Raw genomic sequence first — 22,779 nt, 5'->3', positions numbered from 1 at the left:
ATGACTTGCAGCAAATAAGGAGAACACTGGGGATCTTTATCAAAGCAGTGTCTCCCTGAACAGCAAAATCGGGGACCTTTTAAGCTAAGCATGTATGCAGATTCATGAAGGGGGTCTGAACAGAGGAGAATTCAGCATAGAATTGGGGCAGCAGTTGCCAAGCTTTAGTTGACTGAAGTCACGAGGGTCAGAAAAGGTCCACATCACCCTCCCTTAGGTTCTCACCGGTCTGGGGTTTTGCATCTGTACCTGGGTTAGGGCCCTGGTTCCCGCAGAACTCAAAGATATGTTATCAGATGATTATGCACTTTGGAGAAGGAAATGGCAGCCCACTCCAGTATTCTTGCCTGGAGAATCCTGTGGACAGAGGAGCCTGGTAGGCTGCTGTCTATGGGGTCACATGGAGTCGGACAAGACTGAAGCAACTTTGCATGCACGCATGCATTGGAGAGGGAAATGGCAACCCTCCAGTATTCTTGCCTGGAGAATCCCAGGGATGGAGGAGCCTGGTGGGCTGCCGTCTATGGGATCGCACAGAGTCGGACACGACTGAAGCGATGCAGCAGCAGCATTCACATCCCTTGAGAAGGAACTAGGACATTGTTTTATCATTGAACTAGTGTTTCTTGACAGCTTTTCATTTGTTCCTGAATTCCCTTAATTCCTTTACAATCATTAATTACTGAGATCTTTCAAGAGCAAGCATTGTGGCCAGGCTGAGATCACAAAACAGCTTGGGCCAAAAATGGCTTCTCTTATGTCAAGAAAACCATGCCTTATTCTCTTTCTGGGGACTCCCTACCATATCTACTAATGCTAAGGTTTGATTCTGGGACATCTGCTTTCAACTCTGTGAGATACTGGACATTCTAGGGACTACATTGCTTATTAAAGTGACCAGGCTAAGAATTTTTTAAATTTACATATAGTTTGCTTGTCTTTGAGGCCGGTATTAATGTTGGGCTTATTTGCCAATCTGTCCTGAGTCTCACATCTTGTTATAAGTAATAAGTGCTTAGAGAAATGAAAGAATTAGCTAATGTACACAGTTTTTCTGAAAGAAAAAGAACACTGTATGATGCAAGCTGTGTCACAGAGGTGTTGATGTTCCCCTGAGCTTGAAGGCACCTTGTAGGCAATTGGCCTCATCTTCTCCTACGAAAGGACCCCTATAACAGTGTCACAGGTCCTGTGTGAACATCACCACTGGACAGCCCTTTCCAGTTAGACAGCTCAAATTAAGAGAAAGTCCTTTTCACTAAAAGCTCACGATCAGTATTTAACAAGAGCACTTTAGAAAAGCAGCCAAAAGAATTAAATATCAGAATAGTTACGGAAGAAAAAAAGCATTGTTGTCTTGAAAGGAATTGGGAGCTTTGGTATGAGTTACAAAAATGCATTTTGCTTTATTGTAAATGATTTTCTAAGGATCACAGGATAGAGCGCATTGTGCGTTTGTTTCTGAATTGGTTCTAATCTTTTGTGAGGTCTCAGGTCCTTCTGTCAATCTTTGAAAAGAGGAAGTAAATACGACAGGAATCTCCTATTTCTATTCTCTAGAGATTTTTTAGGTGGTGCTTAACATCGTGTGTGCATGCTCAGTCACTTCAGTCATGTCTGATTCTGTGACCCTATGGACTGTAGCCTGCCAGGCTCCTCTGTCCGTGGTATTCTCCAGGCAAGAATACTGGAGTGGGTTGCCATTTCCTACTCCAGGGGATGTTCCTGACCCAGGAGTCGAACCCATGTCTCTTATCTCTCTTTAATTGGCAGACGGGTTCTTAACCACTGACACCGCCTGGGAAGCCCTGTGCTTACCGCCAGTGTATGGGAAACAGTGAGGATGCATTTTTCTCTCACTAAAAACCCCTATACATTTCAAGTTGCTTGTCTTGAGAGTTAAGGATTGGTGTTTGGCTTCTCTAAATTTTCACACATTTTCAAATAGGGAAAACGTTCATCATCCAGTTAAGCTTTTAAGTTGTTGGAACAATATAATACATATGGTAGCCTATGGTCAGCAGTTCTGTTCTTTTCAGTGATTGTAATTGTGTCAAAAGCAAATTTGGTGAGATGGAGCTTTAAGACATGTCCGAGCCAGACTCATGTTAATTGTTGTTGCTACATCTGTTCATTTTGTGCCTTTAAGGATATTATTGAATGCAATACTTGCTGCAAGTTAAAACTAGCCTAATATTGTTTTGTGAATTGGCTGTTTCAGTTCAATGAGTATTTTTGTGTGGCCTCTGTTAGGCAACCATCATGTTTATTATCGAGCTTCCAAACCCTTCTGAGTTCTCTGCCCTCCTTCCCCTTCCCCTCCCCGACCTGCGCCTAGTCAAGATTCAAAGTACTGTTCATCAAACTGAGGCTCATATGCATTCAGTTTGAGTCAGGGCCAGCATTTCCCATCCCCCTTTTTTGTTTTGTAAATAAAATGGACTACAACAGAATATATTACAATGGATTGCATGTGAAACTACGTGTTTTTATTGGTTCAGATCTGTACCAGTTAGGTCATGAAATAAAGTATACTTTTCACTGTGTATTGTGATGAAGAGTTTGAAAACAGGGGTCTACTTTGGTGCTACTCAATTTGCAGCCCCTGGACACTGCTGCCAGGTCGTTTGTTCCTGGTCTGCAATGGGATACGTACTGAAATTGAGAAGAAGCATTTACAAGTTTTTGTAGCAATTTGACATTGCCAGTTTTCAAGGTTTTGATCAGTGGATTTGTCCCATTAAAAGGTGTAGACCAGTTTGGGTGTTGAACTTGCATGATGAGAGACATCTGTTTTGAGTTGTTTACTGTTAAGAAGCACTATTTGAGGATTTTTTTATATGTGAGATTCACAGCATGGTGGAGAGAATGAATTGTCTCAGAATAATAAGCTTATTACACCTTTTGGTAACATAGGCTGAATGTGCTTCTAATTTGCTAGAGTTTCAAATTTTCTTTCTGTAATGACAGAGGCATTAAAGAATATACAATGTTTTATAATCTCTTTGCTTAAAAAAAAAACTTTGTTAACACTGGACAACTTTGAAATTCTAATATAGGTATATTTTACAACAATATCCATTAAATCATCAATCAGAAATATATGCAATACATCCTTATTTTATAAACAAAGTTTAGTTTCTATAAACAGAAATAAAGTTTCTGGAATAAAAGAAACAACTGACTGTGTTCCAGTCCTTTCTTTGTGATAGAATAATTGTGACGTTAATCACAAATAAGAATTTTAAAAGAAGAACAAATATTTGAACACTTAATCAGCTTTAAATTTTCCTTTTTTCAGATTTAGATATTATTATCATATAGACTACTTTGAATTACTTTAATAAGATTCAGTGATGAGGATGATTGTACTTCTGAACTGATAAGTGTGAAATTTAGGGCTCATCTTAAAGTTATTAAGGATAGATCTGGCTTATCTACGACTAAAATAGCCACATTTGATCATTAATTTTTAAATTCCTAGACTCTGAGTACTCCAGATTTTTAAGAAACCTAAATCCACCCCAAGTTATTTTTTAAGTGTTAAATAAATGGAAAAACCTAAGTTTAGACTATAAAGAATGAAAGGTTTTCATTTCTGTGCTTTCCACGAGACAGCAGCCTGACTTTGTTTTCCTAATAAGGCTGTGCTAAATGTTGGAATGCTTATCCCCTTGAATTTTACTGAAATACCTAAAAATACTCACTTTACCGAAAAATTTCACAATTTAATTTGTTTAGCCTAGACAAGAATAGAAAAAGTGATGTATCTGGAAAAAGTTAGTGGCAAAATTATGCCTCCAGTATTAACATAGGGCAAGAGAGCATATAGAAGTGAGCCTCAAAGAGCATTATCTTACACTTTGGATTTTTGAAGAACAAATTAGTTATTTTGTTCTTTTCCATCTGTATTCTGTTTGTCTTTATATATTTAAGATCTGGGGCAAGTTTTAGTTCCTCTCTCTTCTCCTTCCTTAAGTAGCAGCTCATATAGTTCAAGCATACTCATGGGCTACTTTATTGCTTGGCATTGTGTTGAGATTTACTCTTCTTTGATGTGAGATTTGGATTTAGCTTTCTTACAAAATGAAGTACTATATTTAGGAATACGTTTTCATCTGACTTAGAGGGGTAAAAAGACACGGTCCTTATAGTGGTATGAAGTAGCTTATGTGTTCTGCCTCCTAGTTGGCTTTCTGGCTTTCTCTCACTGCTCTTTCTGTTTTTACTCTCATTCCAGCCCATTGGCACATTGCTGACTCCAAGATTTAACACTTGCTATATTCCGGTCTGCCTGGAATTCTCTGCTTCAGGTCTCTGCTCAGATTTCATCTTCTGGAGACCTACTCTGGCTCCTTCATATAAAATAATGTATCCCTGCCCCTGTTTTTGGAGAAGGGAATGGCAACCCACTCCAGTATTCTTGCCTGGAGAAACCCATGGACAGAGAGCCTGGTGGGATACAGTCCATAGCGTCACAAAGAGTTGAACACAACCGAGGTGACTTAGCATGCCCCTGTTTTGCTTTACTCTACTGTATTACATCATTGCCATGTGACATACCTTGCTTGTTTATGTTTAGCCTGCTTCTTCCAAGTAGAACATAAGCAACTTCAGAGTAGGGATCATGTCTGTGTTATTCATAGCTGTTGTGCCATCTCCTACAACGGAACCTACTCTTTAGGGGCTCAATAAATATTTGGGGAATTAATCAATGAAATAATCAAGGAAAAGATATAACACGGGTATTGCCCTGCACTTGACGTGACATTAGGTGTAATACATATAGGTCAGAAATGAGAAGATGCTAGGTTAAAGTAATTTATGGTAATAGAGAAGCCCATAATAATTACAACAGATCGGTAGTATAAACAGAAGTTAGGTTCTGACCATAATATAAGGGTATGTGTTTGTTTATAAAAGTATAGGCTGATTCAAAAAGAATTGAACACTGTTAAAAATGTATTACTAAGTGACTAGGAATATATGAATATATGTTCAGTCGCTCAGTAGTGTCCGACTCTTTGTGACCCCATAGACTGCAGCATGCCAGGCTTCCTCGTCCATCACCAACTCTCAGAGCTTGCTCAAACTCATGTCTGTCAAGTCGGTGATGCCATCCAACTATCTCATCCTCTGTTGTCCCTTTCTCCTCCTGCCTTCAATCTTTACTTTCATCAGGGTCTTTTCCAGTGAGTCAGTTCTTTGTATCAGGTGGCCAAAGTATTGAAGTTTCAGCTTCAACATCAGTCCTTGCAATGAATATTCAGGACTGATTTCCTTTACAATTGACTGGTTGGATCTCTTTGCAGTCCAAGAGACTCTTAAGAGTCTTCTCCGACACCACATTTCAAAAGCATTAATTATTAGGTACTCAGCCGCCTTATAGTCCAACTCTCACATCCATACATGACTACTGGAAAAACCATAGCTTTGACTAAATAGACGTTTGTTGGCAAAGTAATATCTCTGCTTTTTAATATGCTGTCTAGGTTTGTCACAGCTTTTCTTCCAAGGAGCAAGCGTCTTTTAATTTCATGGGGCTGCGGTCACCATCTGCAGTGATTTTGGAGCCCCCCAAAATAAAGTCTGTCACTGTTTCCATTGTTTCCCCATCTATTTGCCATGAATATATGTAGCTAAACCAAATTGAAAAGGAGGCCTCATAGTTATTTCTGTAATCTTGCACGTGCAGCACAGGGCACTCGTCAGACTGGCAGTCTTACTCATTCAGGGATACTGGTAGCACATCATCGTCAGTAGGTGTGATGGGGACTATGATGCCAGTGCTTTATGTTCTCAAGTTCACCAGGAAGAAGAGATAGAAATGTAAGGTTCTTGACACAGACCCACAAGAAGATATGTATCTTGGGATCTGCATGACCCCTGCCCCAGAAGCCAGCTGCTATTTTAATCAGAAACCCAGTTTAGTTTAGCACCCAGGTTAGTGATGTTTATTAAGGAACCTCCAGCTCCATCCTGCTGGGAAATGAAGTTTAGAGAATTCCTATGCGAAAAATAGCCCTCTTTCTCTGGAAAAATACGGAAGAGTGGACTGAAGGTGCTTGTTTCTTTGTTTTTGCATGTTTATAAATCCTTAACTGGGAATCTTCTGAAGAACTTAAACTTTTTTTTAATGTGTGTATTGTTCAAGCTGTAAAATGCGTACTTTCTAAAGGTCGAGAATCAGATAGGTAGATAGATATCTGTATATATATATATCATCTGTCTCTGTGTATCTGTACGTTAACTAATGTCCATACATATATGTGTGGTTTACTATGAGTAACTTCTGTTTTTATATGAATTAAAACAAAGATGGCATTCTGTAAATAACATGATTGAAAATAGAATAGTTTTTAGTTAGTAGAAAATTAATAGTTATTCATTGTTTGAAAGCATTTCTCTCTGTAGTTCTTCACCAAAGTTACTTTTGTGGCTTTCACTTTGGTATTATTCCTAGAAGGCAGACTGTTGGAGTTGCATTTAAAGCATCTGGAAGCATCTTGGGTTCAAATCTTGGCTCTACCATTTTAAAATTCTAAGTTATGGTCAAATTATTGAACCTAGTTCAGTTGCTTCTTCCTGTAATTAAAATGAGAACAATATTATTTTCTTAGAAAAAATAAATGAGATAATTTATGTAATGGGCAAAATGAAATTATTGGCATTTGGTATGTATTCACTTAAATGATATTTTCTTATTAATTTCTAGTTTGTTGTTGTTTTCTCTTGAAACATACCCTGGTAGATAATTTGGCTTGGCTCTAACAGTATATAATCCAAAGGGAATATTTCCAGAAATCCAGGCTCGTATTTTCTGCATGAGGGGTAGGAAATGAATGCCTGTCACTGCTAACTTCGTGCCAGTCACTGCTAGGTGTGCTACATGCATGACCTCATTCCACCCTCAGAACAGTTTTATAGGGGAAGGATACTGTCCTTATGCTAACAAAGAAACTATAGCTTTTAATTTTGTTGGTGGCACAGACTTGCAACCTTTATTTAGTGTTTCAGTTGTTTTTCAAAGTATTCCTCTATCAATGAAGAGCTTGATGAGAGAAAAGGCTGAGTATGAAAGATAAGAGGATCTCTCTGTCTCTTTAAGGCCCTAAGCTTTTCCTAAAAGGAAGAAAAAAAATAGGTAGAGAAACATCAGGGTATGAACTGTGCCTGCTTATGCCGCTGAACTCCAATACTTTGGCCACCTGATGTGAAGAATTGACTCATTGGAAAAGACCCTGATGCTAGGAAAGATTGAAGGTGGGAGGAGAAGGGGACGACAGAGGATGAGATGGTTGGATAGCATCACTGATTTGATGGACATGAGTTTGAGCAAGCTCTGAGAGTTGGTGATGGACAGGGAAGCCTGGCATGCTGCAGTCCATGGGGTTGCAAAGAGTCGGACACAACTGAGCTCTTGAACTGAACTGAACTGATGCTGCTTTTATCCTCTTCTTCAGCATCTGACCCTTATGTATTGCTAGATGTCTGTGAAAATCCATGTGTGCATATGATTTGTTATTGATTCCTTCTCTCTTACTGAATTTTAAGAGATTTTTAGAATTCCTTCTCTAAATGGGCTTACTGAATTTTAAGCACATTTGTTAAGGGTATTAATAATGTCATGAAAAAGCCAAGATTAAATGGAATAAATGTATAAATGGAATTCCTAATGTTTCACAGGTGGGTTATTTGCTTTGCAAATCCTATTAGTTTCTTATTAATAATGAAGTACTTACTATTTTGATAAAAATTTGTTTTCTCTACTTGATTGGAGCTGGAAGAGAAGGTATATTGAATAAAAGTAATTACCATTGTGCCATAAGGAAGATAGAGACCTAATAGGTTTTGAGTGAATGAAACTCTGCTACAGATTGCTTGTTTATATCAGTCCTAAAAGTATTATAATCATGTCTGATATGAAATAAAATATGGAATTTTGGTGAAAAATTGGAAAAGAAGGAAATTATACTCTTCAGCTTCTCTCACAGAAAGCATGGGGCACCTTTTTTTTTTTTTTTTTTTAAGAATGAAAAAATGAACACCATTACATCACTTGCACAGTTGCATTTGTAATACATAGAAGCAGAAGGTGAGAGAGGTCTTTAGTAGACTTTATCTTGTATTAGCAAAGGAACCGAGGTGCAAAGTTAAAAATAATACTTAAAATGTCACCCTTAATCCAAGAATATTAAACCTGTCCCTTCTCCAAGCTTCAATATCAGTCCCCTGTGGTATGAATTTTATTTGAACAGGTGGTTTGGTAGTTTAGATGGATCATTCAGTGGCAAGTAGTATGAAGGTTTGAAGTAGAGGAATTAAGAGAGAGTGAAAGGTGGTGTCTTGCAGAAAGAATAATGAGAAGCTCAACTCTCATATCTTATGCCAGTCAGTGTCTGAACAAATTGTAATTCGAGGTTTCCCTTTATACAAAATGATTATGAGGTTTAGACTCCAAAAGAGCCACAGTCATGTAGGATTATTTCCTAGAATGTTTGTTATAGTCAAAACCATGAAATAATCTAAACTAGGGGTTAGCGAACTATGGCCTACAGTCCATCCCCCTACTGTTTTTATAAATGAAGTTTTGTTGGAACACAGTCATACTCACTTACATTTTGTCTGAATCATCTTTCTTGCTATAACGGCAGAACAGAGCAGTTGAATCTATATCCTGTGGCCCACAAAGTTTAAAATATTGACATGTATACCTGTGGTGGATTCATTTTGACATTTGGCAAAACTAATACAATTATGTAAAGTTTAAAAATAAAATAAAATTAGAAAATAAATAAATAAATAAAATATTGACTGTCTCACCCTTTCCAGAAAAGTTTGCTGTTTTTTAACAATGGGGCATACAAAATAGCCTCCTTGTATTATATAAACCCTTTATTGAAATAGTATTTTTACTTGATAAAAATTTTATTTTTAATAAGAATGAATTATCCTGAACACTGATAATTATCCTGAACACTGAGCCTTTTATTGAAACTTGAACATACCTGTGATGTTATATAATCTCTTCAACTTTATTGTTTATAGAAATTATTTTATAAACACTAGTTAGAAAAGTGCATTTTTCCCCTTAAATGATGCTGAGATTATTTGGAGTGTGGACATGAGGCACAATAAACAGATAAAACTTTCTTCCCTGATAAAAATGCTTTTGTGGAAATAAATATAGTGTTAAAAAATAAATTTTTTCCATATAGAATCAAGTAGAATAATGGGAAATTTTGCATTTATCACTATGTGAAACTCTTATTTATTGGCTTATTATATGCCTCTTCCAGCTCAAAATTATTGAAGGCTGGGCAGATGAAAGGGTGATTTCAAGTGAAGGATATCAAGTAATATATAAAACTCTCATCCAAACTAGTTATTTAAACTGATCAGTATTCAGTTTGCAATTCTAAAGATCTTAATAGCATTAAATTGGTGAACTTCAACCATAGAAAATAAAGCAGCACATCAAGAGATGAAGAAATATTTGTCAATTTGCTGATTCCTGCTATGTGAGATGGATATATCAGAGGAAGGATAATGTAGATATTGGCATTAAACTTTTTAGTGATCCAAGTTCTTTAACATTTGTAGACTTTATTTCTGAAACTTAAGCAATACATTGTGTATAAGGCCTTTCATTTAGTGTGGAGCTCCTAATAAGACCCCAATAAATGTAATGTTGACCGTGATCCTCTCGTTGTTTGTATAATAGGGAATTATGTTGTCATTTTAAGTTCAGCCTAATGCTCCTTTCTCTCACAAGCCCCTTATATTCCTTCTTGAAAACGCTGTAACCGATTTGGTCGGGGAAGGTCAGTAGAAGTCCTTTCCTTCCCTGCCTTACTCCCTCAGTCCCTCCCTGTCTCCTTTGTGGCTTGATTTAGAACTTGGTTGCTGAAGATTTCTTCTCAAGCCCCATCAACTCTTGTAACGACCTGAAAAGAATTTTTACAACAAAAGCCATTTCCTTACACAGAGAGGTAATTATTAATATCAAGTGGTTAATTGCCTGTTGTGAATTTCTCAGTGCCCCTTGAGCCAAGCCTCAGCAGAGGAGGCCCCAGGTACTCAGAGGGCTTCTAGCAATTCCATTGCTTCTCTCTTTTCCTTCTTTCTCTACTAAGTCTGTTGGACTTTGGGTTATTATTTCTGTCTGTCTATATTTAGTACTCGTAGTAATAGAGAGGGGCTTCCTGGTGGTTCAGATGGTAATAGAGAAAATGCAAAGAGAGAGAAAGAAACTGAGACTATGTGTATGAAAATGAATACATGTGTATGTGATGAGTATAATCTTTTATAAGCTGAAAGGTATTGTGTTAATAATATGCTGCATGTGTGCATGCTCAGTTGTATCTGATTCTTTGCAACCCCATGGACTGTAGCTGGCCAGGCTCTTCTGTCCATAAAATTTTCCAGACAAGAATACCAGAGGGGGTTGCCATTTCCTCCTCCTGGGGATCTTTGCAACCCAGGGATTGAACCTGTGTCTCCTCTATAGGCAGGTGGACTCTTTACCACCGAGCTGCCTGGGAAGCCCTGATATATAACTACTACTGTATATACAGCACACTGATACATAGCTATTTTGTACTCTTGTTTGTAGAAAAAATAATCCTTATATGTTCTCAAATCATTTGGAAAAAAACCACTGATGCATTGCCATAAGTGATTTAAATGTTTAAGGTTTGAGTTTTAGGAAAGCCGACTAACTAGAAGTACAATTAAATATGGGGAAATGGTTTAAAGAGACATCCCTCTACACACTTGAGTGCTCACTTTTTTCCCCTCTGGAGTTGCTTTGTTATTGCAAATTGACAACTTTGCAATTAAAGTGATTAATGATGTGCCCTAGTGTTTATGGGTCCTGAGGTCAGTGAGCCCAAAGATGGCCATGCTGTGGGAAACTTAGATAGAGCTCATCTCACGGAAGATGAACTGAAATTCCTTCTCTTTTCTGTATGATTGTTTATGAATTAAGTGTATTAGATATGGTTGAAGGCATCACCAAGACATAATAAATAATGTGAGTAATCTTTATCAGTCCAGTTCTGTTGCATAATTCCTTATTTTTAAACACTAATGTGAACATTCATTGGTGATTTTTATTAGCTAAAAAAGTTTTACTTTATACAGCAGTATGAGAAAATTCATTGAGTGTTCAGTGAAGTTTTTCATGATCCCTTTGATTTAATCTTTATTAGATCTATCGATTATTTGGGGTATTATTTTTCCTATACATTATTTTAACCAGGGCATCAAAATTGTGATTTCAAATACAATGTTGTAACTTGGAACTCCTTTCAACCATTCAGCCAGAAGTTCTGAAACTGGTTGTAATGCTTCAGGGATTTTTATTTTGGATACTGTGCTTATAAAAATCAATCAGCTTTCAACATAGATTGTTCTAACCACACTGTGGGCTTTGTTCTTTGGATTCCACAAGCTGAGCATAGTACAGGGCCAAGGCACTAGCCTCTCTCCCCGTCATGGCTTACTGCCCTACAGAAGTGTTGCACCAAGGGAAGAGAGAACAATAAGTGGATTGTTCTGTCTGTGGCACCGAGCCATTGCCAGGATCTCTGCTGGTTTCAGACACACACACTGCACAAAAGTGACTTGTGACGATCACTGTGGTTGAATGGGAGATCTATATATTACACATTGCTTATTTCCCAGGATTTGAACATAAAAATGTAGGAATAATTATTAGCAATTATACATCAGTTTTTAAAACTTTGTCTTTGCAAAATTGTTTGCTTATATGTAATCTATAACATTTCTAAAGTAAAGGAGCAGATTCTCAGAATAATACTGTTCTTGAAAGAAAGGCAACTATAAAAATTTTAATTTGGGGAAGTAATCTCCTTATTCATTTTTTAGGATTTTCTCCTCAGGGAATATGAGAAATGTGTATTTCAGTTTGGTGGAGGAAATGAGATTTTCTCCTTAAACATTGATTAAATTATGCTCGGAGTATTTGGGTATCTTACTTAACAACGTTCAAGAAAGCACCAGCTTGTCAAGAAAGATACGCTGTATAACAAAAGGTTTTGAGGGGTTTGTGGATTGTAATGTTTCTTTCTCTTAATTTTAGCCACCTGAAGCAGACTTAAGAAAACTTTTCAGACTGACAGAGATTTACTCTCTTTATTTAAAATAACATTGCTCAGAGGGTTTTTCCCTTTCATAATTCCAACCTTGAGAAAGGTTTCCTAAGTAAATGAATATACTAAACATGAGTTCCAGAAATGAGTATTTCAAGCTCATGGGTATGAACCATGATCCACAGTGTTTTCTTCTTTAGGCATTTAAAGGCTTTGAATAGTCCCATGGTTACAATGCTTATGTAACTTTAAATTTTCTACATTTCTCTGATAACAGAACCTTTTTTGGGGGGAGGGTGTTTTGAAAAGTAGTTTTCTGTGAAGCCTACTTTGAGAAATAGCCTTACTTATCATAAGAAGTAGAACATGTACAGTGCATAAAATGTGGAAAATACAAGAAAGGAGAAAGCATATCATTCATAGAGAACTTCTACTAAAATGTTGGTGTGTTTCCAGTTTTTTCCATGTGTTAATCATGCTCCATATATGCTATTTTATATTTTTCTTTTTTCACTTAATATCATAAAGTAAGCATGTTAGCATGTAATTCAGAATTCTTTCTAAAAATTATTCTAATTGTTGTATAGTGTTTCATCATTTGGTTATACAACAGCCACTTCCTCATTGTATATTTAATTAGTTGTTTCCTAGTTTTCACTGTTGTAAGTTACACTGTTCAGTTCAGTACAGTTGCTCGGTCATGTCTGACTCTTTGCGACCCCATGAAGTGCAGCACGCCAGGCTTCCCTGTACATCACCAAATCCCAGAGCTTGCTCAAACTCATGTCCATCGAATCGGTGATGCCATCCATCCATCTCATCCTCTGTCGTCACCTTCTCCTCCTGCCCTAAATCTTTCCCAGCATCAGGGTCTTTTCCAATGAGTCAGTTCTTTGCACCAGGTGGCCAAAGTATTGGAGTTTCAGCTTCAGCATCAGTCCTTCCAATGAATATTCAGGACTGATCTCCTTTAGGATGGACTGGGTGGATCTCCTTGCAGTCCAAGGGACTCTCAAGAGTCTTCTCCAACACCACAGTTCAAAAGCATCAATTCTTCGGCACTCAGCTTTCTTTATTAAAGTGCAACTCTCACATCCATACATGACTACTGGAAAAACCATAGCTTTGACTAGATGGACCTTTGTCAGCAAAGTAATGTCTCTGCTTTTTAATATGCTGTCTAGGTTGGTCATAACTTTTCTTCCAAGGAGCAAGCGTCTTTTCATTTCCTGGCTGCAGTCACCATCTGCAGTGATTCTCGAGCCCCCAAAATAAAGTCTCTCACTGTTTCCATTGTTTTCCCATCCATTTGCCGTGAAGTGATGGGACTGGATGTCATTATCTTAGTTTTCTGGATGTTGAGTTTTAAGCCAACTTTTCCACTCTCCTCTTTCACTTTCATCAAGAGGCTCTTTAGTTTTTCTTTGCTTTATGTCATAAGGGAGGTGTTGTCTGCATATCTGAGGTTATTGATATTTCGCCTGGCAATCTTGATTCCACCTTGTGTTCATCCAGTCCGACGTTTCCATGATGTACCCTCATAGCTCAGTTGGTAAAAAATCTGCCTGCAATGCAGGAGACCCCAGTTCTATTCCTAGGTCGGGAAGATCCACTGCAGAAGGGATAGGCTACCCACTCCAGTATTCTTGGGCTTCCCTTGTGGCTCAGCTGGTAAAGAATCCGCCTGCAATGCAGGAGACCGGGGTTTGATTCCTAGGTTGGGAAGATCCTCTGGAGAAGGAAGAGGCTACCCACTCCAGTATTCTGGCCTGGAGAATTCCATAGACTGTACAGTCTATGGGGTTGCAAAGAGTCAGATACGACTGAGCAACTTTCACTTTCACTCTGCATATAAGTTAAATAAGCAGGGTGACAATATACAGCCTTGACATATTCCTTTCCCAATTTGGAACCAGTCTGTTGTTCCATGTCCAGTTCTAACTGTTGCTTCCTGACCTGCATACATATTTCTCAGGAGGCAGGTCAGGTGGTCTGGTATTCCCATCTCTTTCAGAATTTTCCACAGTTTATTGTGATCCACACAGTCAAAGGCTTTGGCATAGTCAATAAAGCAGAAGTAGATGTTTTTCTGGAACTCTTGCTTTCTCAGTCATCCAACGGATGTTGGCAATTTGATGTTTGGTTCCTCTGCCTTTTCTAAATCCAGCTTAACATCTGGAAATTTTTGGTTCAGGTTCTGTTGAAGCCTAGCTTGGAGAATTTTGCACTTTTCTTTGCTAGCGTCTAAGATGAGTTCAATTGTACAGTAGTTTGAGTATTCTTTGGCATTGCCTTTCTTTGGGATTGGAATGAAAACTGACCTTTTCCGTCTTGTGTCCACTACTGAGTTTTCCAAACTTGCTGGCATATTGAGTGCAGCACTTTCACAGCATCATCTTTTAGGATTTGAAATAGCTTAACTGGAATTCCATCACCTCCACTAACTTTGTTCGTAGTGATACTTTTTTTTTTTAATTTTGATTTTATTTTTAAACTTTACAATATTGTATTAGTTTTGCCAAATACCGAAATGAATCCATCACAGGTATACATGTGTTCCCCATCCTGAACCCTCCTCCCTCCTCCCTCCCCATACCATCCCTCTGGGTCATCCCAGTGCACCAGCCCCAAGCATCTAGTATCGTGCATCGAACCTGGACTGGCAACTCGTTTCATACATGATATTATACATGTTTCAATGCCATTCTCCCAAATCTTCCCACCCTCTCCCTCTCCCACAGATACTTTCTAAGGCCTTCTTGACTTTGTTTGCCAGGGTGTCTCATTCTAGGTGAGTGATCACACCATTGTGGTTATCCGGGTCATGAAGTTCTTTTTTGTACAGTTCTTCTGTGTATTCTTACAACCTCTTCTCAATATCTTCTGCTTCTATTAGGTCTATACCATTTCTGTCCTTTATTGTGCCCATGTTTGCATGAAATGTTTCCTTGGTGAAATGTTTCCTTGGTATGTCTGATTTTCTTGAAGAGATCTCTAGTCTTTCCCATTCTGTTTTTTTCCTCTATTTCTTTGCATTGATCACTGAGGAAGGCTTTCTTATCTCTCCTTGCTATTCTTTGGAACTCTGCATTCAAGTGGGTGTTCTGTTTCTCATTTGCCTTTTGCTTCTCTTCTTTTCTCAGCTATTTGTAAGGCCTCCTCAGATGGCCATTTTTTCATTTTGCATTTCATTTTCTTGGGGAAGGTCTTGATCACTGCCTCCTATACAATATAGGGAATGAATATATTTATCCATAAAGTCATTTTCTTATTTTAGATTAGTTCCTTGTGATAGACTCAAAGAAATTGATTTAATAAGTCAAGAGGCCTGAGATTTCTTCAAGTCTTTTTATAAATAAATGCCAAATTATTTTCCATAAGAGCTGTAATAATATGTCATCCTTCCAACAAAATACAGCGTATCCTCAGAATCATTATGTATTAATATGTTTAAAAATCTTGACACTATTGAAAATAAAAGACATTGTAACTTTTTTTTGGCTATTTTGTTATAGTGAAGTTTGATTTTTTTAAAACTGGTGTTACTGCTATTCGTTAATTTTTCAGATTTCTTTTGTCATGCTTTCAAAATTTCCCAAACCACAATAGTTTTAGTGTTGTAAGAGTGTGTAATCATGCTTAAATGTAAGATTTATGTACTCTATTGATCTTTAAAAATGTAACTCATATATGTTACAGATTTTATATATGTATTCTGTGCATTAAAAATGCTTTTCCTAATATTTTTAATGTGGGCAAGTTGACTTGTTCTGTTTATTAAAAAAATAATATACTAAAATGAAGGCCATTTTAACAGAAATATTCAAAAATTACATGGCTTAAACTGTGAGCTCTTGTAAATATTCAAACAGAGGTCAAACATATATCTGATTGGCATGTGATAGAGTAACTCTAAGGCTTCCTTGATAGATCAGTTGATAAAGAATCTGCCTGCAATGCAGGAGACCCCTGTTCGATTCTTGGGTCAGGAAGATCCTCTGGAGAAGGGATAATCTGCCCACTCCAGTATTCTTGGGCTTCCCTTGTGGATCAGCTGGTAAAGAATCCACCTGCAATCCAGCAGACCTGGGTTTGATCCCTGGGTCGGGAAGATCCCCTGGAGAAGGGAAAGGCTACCCACTCCAGTATTCTAGCCTGGAGAATTCCATGGACTGTATAGTCCATGGGGTTGCAAAGAGTTGGACATGACTGAGCGACTTACATTTCACTTCAAGGAACCGTCTAAGTTTCAATGATTCTATGATTCATTTGGTAATTATTTAAGTATTTAAACCAGCATAACTAATTTTTATTGCATATAATGTCAGCTGTTTCGTTTGATATTTAATTATAAGCCAGTCTTTTTTTTTCCACCTACAACATAATGCTTGTAATTTTCATGTGTAATGGACTTGATCCTGGAATTTTGAGGACAGGTTTTCCACTTTTCTTTGACTGCTTTTCTTATTTCATGTCATTGTACTTGTGGGCCTTTATCAGAAGGTGAGCAGGCTAGATAGTAAATATTCAGTTTAAATTTTTTTGTGAATCCTATATTTTAAGAAATAGTTTTGTAGAACTTTCAATCCATAAAATATGGTAAGACTCGTTCTTTAAGTTCTGAACAGATTAAGAGGTTGGACTCTACAAAGTTAGTGAAAACTAACCATTCTGGGGTTTTTGTTGTTGTTTCTAATGCTATTCAAGTAAGAACTAACACCCAGAAAAAACTAAGGGGTTTGTTTTCATAGACATGGGATATATACATTTTATTCTTCTTGGAAACCATTTTATTCTGTTCAGGTTAAACATCATCTTTTGTTTATATTGTTTTTGTGTTAGTAGAAGAGCTCCATATACCTTTAAGTGTCCAGATGAAAAAGGATTCTGTCCTCTCTGTTACGGCAAAATTTCAATCGTGTCTTGGGTGGTTTTAATAAGTAGATCGTTTGTGATTGCATCTTACTGTGAAATTTCAGTGAAAGAAAGATTCCAGTGTTCTGTTCTTGAACTTGTTTCCTTTGCTTGTTATAATAAGCCTATGAGCTAAAAGAGAAATTGATTGATAGCACACATGGAAAGTTGTGCAATTGCAGAGTGTAATTCTCCATAGCAGTAACTGAATGTTAGCATCCATTGTTGTCTCTCATTATGTTAGTCAATTATTCAGGCTGTGCTTGCCCTGGCTAACCAAATTAGTTGTTATTGGAAAATTCAGTTGCTCCTAAAAATGTTGATCAGAGTTCATTACTAGGTTATGACTGTAGAGACCAAATATCCTATGTTAGCTTCTCTGTAAGTAAAATGATCTCATGATTTGCAGCTTAAAATTTATCACTTATTATTTACCTACTGTGGTTACATTTCTTGAATTCTGCACTTGCTGTCGTATCCTCAGGCTTGTGTGATATAAGAGGAGTTAGACTGCTTCTGACATTATTAAACTTAATGTATACCTTCAGTTCAGTTCAGTTCAGTCACTCAGTCGTGTCCCTTAATGCTGGGAAAATAGCTTTAAGTCATTAGGAGCTCTCCAATCATTTACTGTCCTTGACTGCAGCCAGTGTATTGTAATACATAAGGATGGTTGGCTTTAGCTCCATTCTAGAAGTAATTTACTTTAACTCTGAAGTTCCTCCTGTGAAGAATGGGGGTAATGATTGCTGCTGCTTTGGTTATTTGTCATGATTATAAGAGATAATTGCTCCAAATCAATTATCGTTACTATTAGTCCATGCTAACCAAACTGACAGTAATAATACAAAAAAGTATAGATTGAAAATAATGAATTTGTATATGAGAATAGTTTTATGCATGGATTTTTGTCCTCTTTTCCTTTTTGTCTTCTTTCTATGCTCAGTACTGATAACCTGTTATTAATACATGCCAGGCCGTGGTGATACAGAGACTCAAGTAGGCCATGATTATTGCCTTCACTGAAATTTTAGCCTAGTGGAAGAACTTACAGTTTGGTTTTAGCAGAACAGATCCATTAATCTGCACTTAAAATATAAATACAAAATTAATACTCAGTGAGCCAGTTCAAACAGAATTTATTTAGTATCTTCACACAAAGATCCACATGTTCTTTGGGCATATTCATGGATAGTAAGAGAGAAGGCAGATACTGTTGGACAAAGAGATCAGTTACTTGTTTCAGGAACTACTGAAAGTCTTGTTTATTTTACTTTACCCTTTTTGGTGAGGGATATAACCTTAATTTAAAGGTTAATCATGGGTTAATTAGCAAACAGGATTGATGTTTGTCTTTCTTCATTTAAATGTGTAGAGAACTGTTGAATACTTAGTGTATGAGTTATTAGATCTTACAGCATTTGAGTTTCATGAACTAATTAGTAGATTGTGAATAATTGAAAGCATGAATTATGAAACTATAAATTCTGATGATTTAGTATGTTAAGGTACATAATAATAAAAATTTCATTAATAAGTTTGCAAAAATTCATGTTTTCTTCCTTTTTCTGTTTTTTCCTCAGAGCATCTGCTACACCCAAGCTTGAGCCAGTTCCTGTTCAAAAGGTGTGTTTCTAATCCAGCATTACTGGGATAATATTTGATTGTCCCTCCTGAACCACTCTAACTTCCATTCCTGTTTGCAGCCATACTGACAATTTATAGATCTCATATAGTTTTTCCTCACAGTTCTTTAAAGATGATGAGGGATAGTGAAAATCAACACATAACAGAATTATCATGTAATTATTCCTTACTATTTAAACAATGTAATTATTCCTTATTATTTAAATAGTATTTCCAGTGTCATATATTATCGGTAACTCATTTCCAGATGTCTTACCTTCACTTTTAATTTGCCTCTTTATTCAAATAATCTAAACAGATTAAATAAGTAGTTACAAAAATGAATGTCACAGTTAATCTTTAATGACAGTTTACTGGTAATATTAAATTATATTTTCAGAGTATTCTTGGATTAGGTTTTTGGCAAGTACCCTATTTTTATATATATATATATCTTCAAATTGTCCCAAACCATTGTTCATTTACATCTGGTTTTGTGCTTTGGGGGGTTTTCTCCTTAATTTTACTCGTGCCTTTTCAGTGAATTTGCTCATATTGATTCCCTGAGGCATTAAGTTACTTTATCCCCCTCAGCTTTATTATTTCTGTAAGATTAGATTACTTTTTCTTCCTTTAAATTAAACATAATAGAGCTACCATTATGTACTTTTTAAAGAATTCGATTGTTTTTCTTTTGAGATGATAAGGACTTATTCTTGAATATCATAGAAGATTAAGCTGGGTTTATTTTTAAATTCACACTTACTTTGCGATAGGGGTTTGCAAACACAAATTCTGTTAATTTTAGGTGGAATTGATCTTAGTTTTTTTTTTCTTTGATGTCTGTGAAGAAACATTTAAGATCTTTTTTTTTTCCTCATGTTACTTTTGAATATTTATTTTGGAAAAGGGAAGAATTTTATTCCATCTTTAGCGATATCTCAAAACATTCCAGAGAGAGAAATAGGTGGACTGTAGAAAAGGGAAAGGATTGATTTTGTTTCATTTGTTTTGTGTTTTATTTTTAAGGAGATCAAAGTAATTAGAATGTTCACATTTCTGAATTAGATGGAAATGAACATTCCTTCTTTTTTTTTTTGATTGAAGAATTAGAAATGTCCAGCTGCTTCTGCATGAATCAAATAATTGTGCTCTGGAGAGTAATTAAACGTGTTTAAAAGATGGAATTGTAGTTGAGACTCTGGATATTTTAAAATAAATGTTTTGATTAGTGATGTTTTGTTTACTGTGGAGTATTGAAAAAATTTTCTTTTGGAGTATGTCTAAATTGACACTTATGTTGGCCTTTAGGCTTTTTGATAACTTTCCTAATCTATTTCCTAAATATTTTTAACTCCTTTCATTTTTTAAAAAACATATATTTACTCAGTATGTGCATCTGTGTTATGCATGTTGAGACCAGTTAGCATGCATGCTAATATTTTATCAGCTCATTATTTTTATCTGGAAACGTGTAAAGTTTGACCTGCTAACATAATTGTGTTTGTCTTTTTACAAACTAGCTGTGTGTTCTTTTCAGTGGATCTATTTTGCATGTCTTTGCCGTGTTTTGTGTATGTTTATTTTTATTTTACATAGGGAGAACCTAAAGAAGTAGTTAAACCTGTGCCCATTCCATCTCCTGCTGTGTCCAAAGTCACTTCCACCACCAACATGGCCTACAATAAGGCCCCGCGGCCCTTTGGTTCTGTGTCTTCACCAAAAGTCACATCCATCCCATCACCATCGTCTGCCTTCACCCCAGCCCACGCGACCACTTCATCACATGCTTCCCCTCCACCCGTGGCCGCTGTCACTTCTCCCCCATTCGCTGCATCTGGACCGCATGCTAATACCAATGTTAGTGCTGACCAGCGGTCATCTGCGCTGAGCGCTGGTAAACCTGCAGTTAATGTCCCACGGCAGCCCACAGTCACCAGCGTGTGTGCCGAGACTGCCCAGGAGCTAGCGGAGGGACAGAGAAGAGGATCCCAGGGTGACAGTAAACAGCAAAATGGGTAGGTGGCCGAGGGTGCTTTCTGCTCTTATCAAACTCTTCTTTCAGGCAATTTCCAGGCAACACTTAATTTCCACCCACCCCCAAAATCAGTTGTTCTCTGAGAGAAGGGAAATGAAGTTTTATTTGCTTCATTAACATGTGATGTAGCTTTATGTTATATACAATACAGCACTCTGTGCAAGGCAATTATAGGTTAATCCAAACCTAATTATGCATCTTGACCTGTTATGAATCATGTAACGGACTCTGTAACCCTTTTTCTCCAAGTCTGGAACAGCGTGGAGCAGCTGGCCCTTATAATGCAAGGCAAATCTTGAATCTTTCTGTCTCAATTTTTCCATTCTTTTGTGAATCACCAAAAGTTGAAATAGAATGGTTGCAGTTGTGTCAGCTTATGTATCTCATGCTAAAGAGAGAGGAAATGAGAAGCTTGTAAGAAGCTGTTTTTCTAGGAAGTATTTTGAAGACAGAAAATAAATTTAGTTTTGACTCATGTCTATGTATGATGCATTAGCTTAGGTCAGCTGGCTAAGCCACATTCTTTTCAGATAAACTTACACTGAAATTTAGTCTTTAAAAGCAGACAGTAATGAGAGGACAGTAACATTAACGGATGCTTAAACACATCAGAAGCAAATTAGAGAATATTTTCATTGTAAACATTTTTCTAAAATGAGTAGATTTAAAGCAGTGGACACTAAATATATAATGTTATAATAATTTTCTGAGAATCCATTCCTTATAATTTTCCTCTTTTTTTGTGGCACAGATGTTTTAAAAAATTGAAGTCTGTTTTCAGTAGCCATCATTTATAGATGGGTATTTTATTTTTGGAATCCAGTGACTATCATGTAAACCAAAGTCACTTCTGTAAAGTCATTTTGATCAGATTTATTGTGACAAAAGTGTCTTTTAAAAGGAAATAATCTGCATGCATGATTGTTTTTAACCAATGTCAGGTCCCAGGAAAATATAATTAAAATAATTGTGTAGTTAGGTCCTTTCTGAGATAATCCCTTCTGAATGTTAATTCATGTAATGTAGGGGCTGTGCTTTCATAGGACTGCTCCCATGGTAACTTGGGGGCTTTGAAAAAGAAGGTGGCAGGGTTCCAGGAGCAAGTCTGGAAGGACAGCTCCTGGGCCCTATGTGTGGTTTTGTGGTTGTGGGTGACTTTTGAAAGTTTTGATGTATATACTGAGGAAAACTAGTGCCTTTCAAAGAAAGTTATTTCTCTCTTATGAGGAAGATAAATAGTATGTAGTGTTGAGGTGCATTTGGTTGTCATTTTTCTGATTTGTCTATTTTAAGATGATAGATTTTAGAGTAATCAAAGTAGATATCTTGAAAAGACATATGTGTGTGTGCTGAATTGTGTCTAACTCTTTGCAAACCTGTGGACTGTAGCCCGCCAGGCTCCTCTGTCCATGGGATTTCCCAGGCAAGAAACTGGAGAGGGTTGCCATTTCCTTCTCCAGGGGATCTTCCCAATGTAGGGATTGAGCCTGTGTCTCCTGCATTGCAGGCGGATTCTTTACTGCTGACCCATCTGGGAAGCCCCCTGAAAAGACAGATGCTGCCTATCAAATGCAGTCTCATGGAAGACTAAAAGCAGAAGTTTATTTTGTTTATTAAATTCCAGGTTCAGTAGGAAAAAAATACTTCTTTTGAAGGAAGTGTTTAAGTTAAAATCTTTTCTCCTTCCTAACATTTCATAAAATTTTATAAGGAAGGCTTCTATATTTGGCAAAACTAATACAATATTGTAAAGTTTAAAAATAAAATAAAAATTAAAAAAAAAAAGCTAAAAAAAAAAGAAAATTGTAGAGATAAAAGCAAAACTGAGGTTACAGAAAACTATTATATTGAAAACACTAAGCTGAAACTTTGTGTTTTATGGGTGTAGCTTTGGTGATTCCTGAAATGACTTATTATTTTCAACTTTGTAGGCAGTGATACAGTTACAGGGACTTTACAGTGGTTTCTTAGTCAGTTGACATGTAGTTATTGAGCACACGTCTGGTGTCCTGCACTGTCCAAGATTCAGGACAAAAGGGACTGTTATATGTTTTGCATCATTAACAAGCAAGTTACTGCTTTGCA

General features: G+C 36.8%; 1 protein-coding gene across 17 annotated transcripts in view; it reads left to right on the top strand.

Annotated features, from left to right (window-relative positions):
- Positions 1 to 22,779, top strand: part of PDLIM5 (PDZ and LIM domain 5) — a 233,879-nt gene that overhangs the window by 114,925 nt on the left and 96,175 nt on the right. For 8 of the 17 annotated variants that reach the window (XM_005207726.5, XM_015471535.3, XM_024993085.2 and 5 more), the window contains exons 4-5: positions 18,614 to 18,656; positions 20,256 to 20,674. In XM_005207726.5, the coding sequence (XP_005207783.1) occupies positions 18,614 to 18,656; positions 20,256 to 20,674 (462 nt within the window). The remainder of the gene's footprint in view (positions 1 to 18,613; positions 18,657 to 20,255; positions 20,675 to 22,779) is intronic. The other 9 variants (XM_005207728.5, XM_010805995.4, XM_005207727.5 and 6 more) reach the window with 2 other exon arrangements.

Source organism: Bos taurus, chromosome 6 (assembly GCF_002263795.3).
Source record: "Bos taurus isolate L1 Dominette 01449 registration number 42190680 breed Hereford chromosome 6, ARS-UCD2.0, whole genome shotgun sequence".
In the NCBI taxonomy this organism is placed as follows: domain Eukaryota; kingdom Metazoa; phylum Chordata; class Mammalia; order Artiodactyla; family Bovidae; genus Bos; species Bos taurus.
This window is presented reverse-complemented; position numbering and strand designations above follow the sequence as displayed.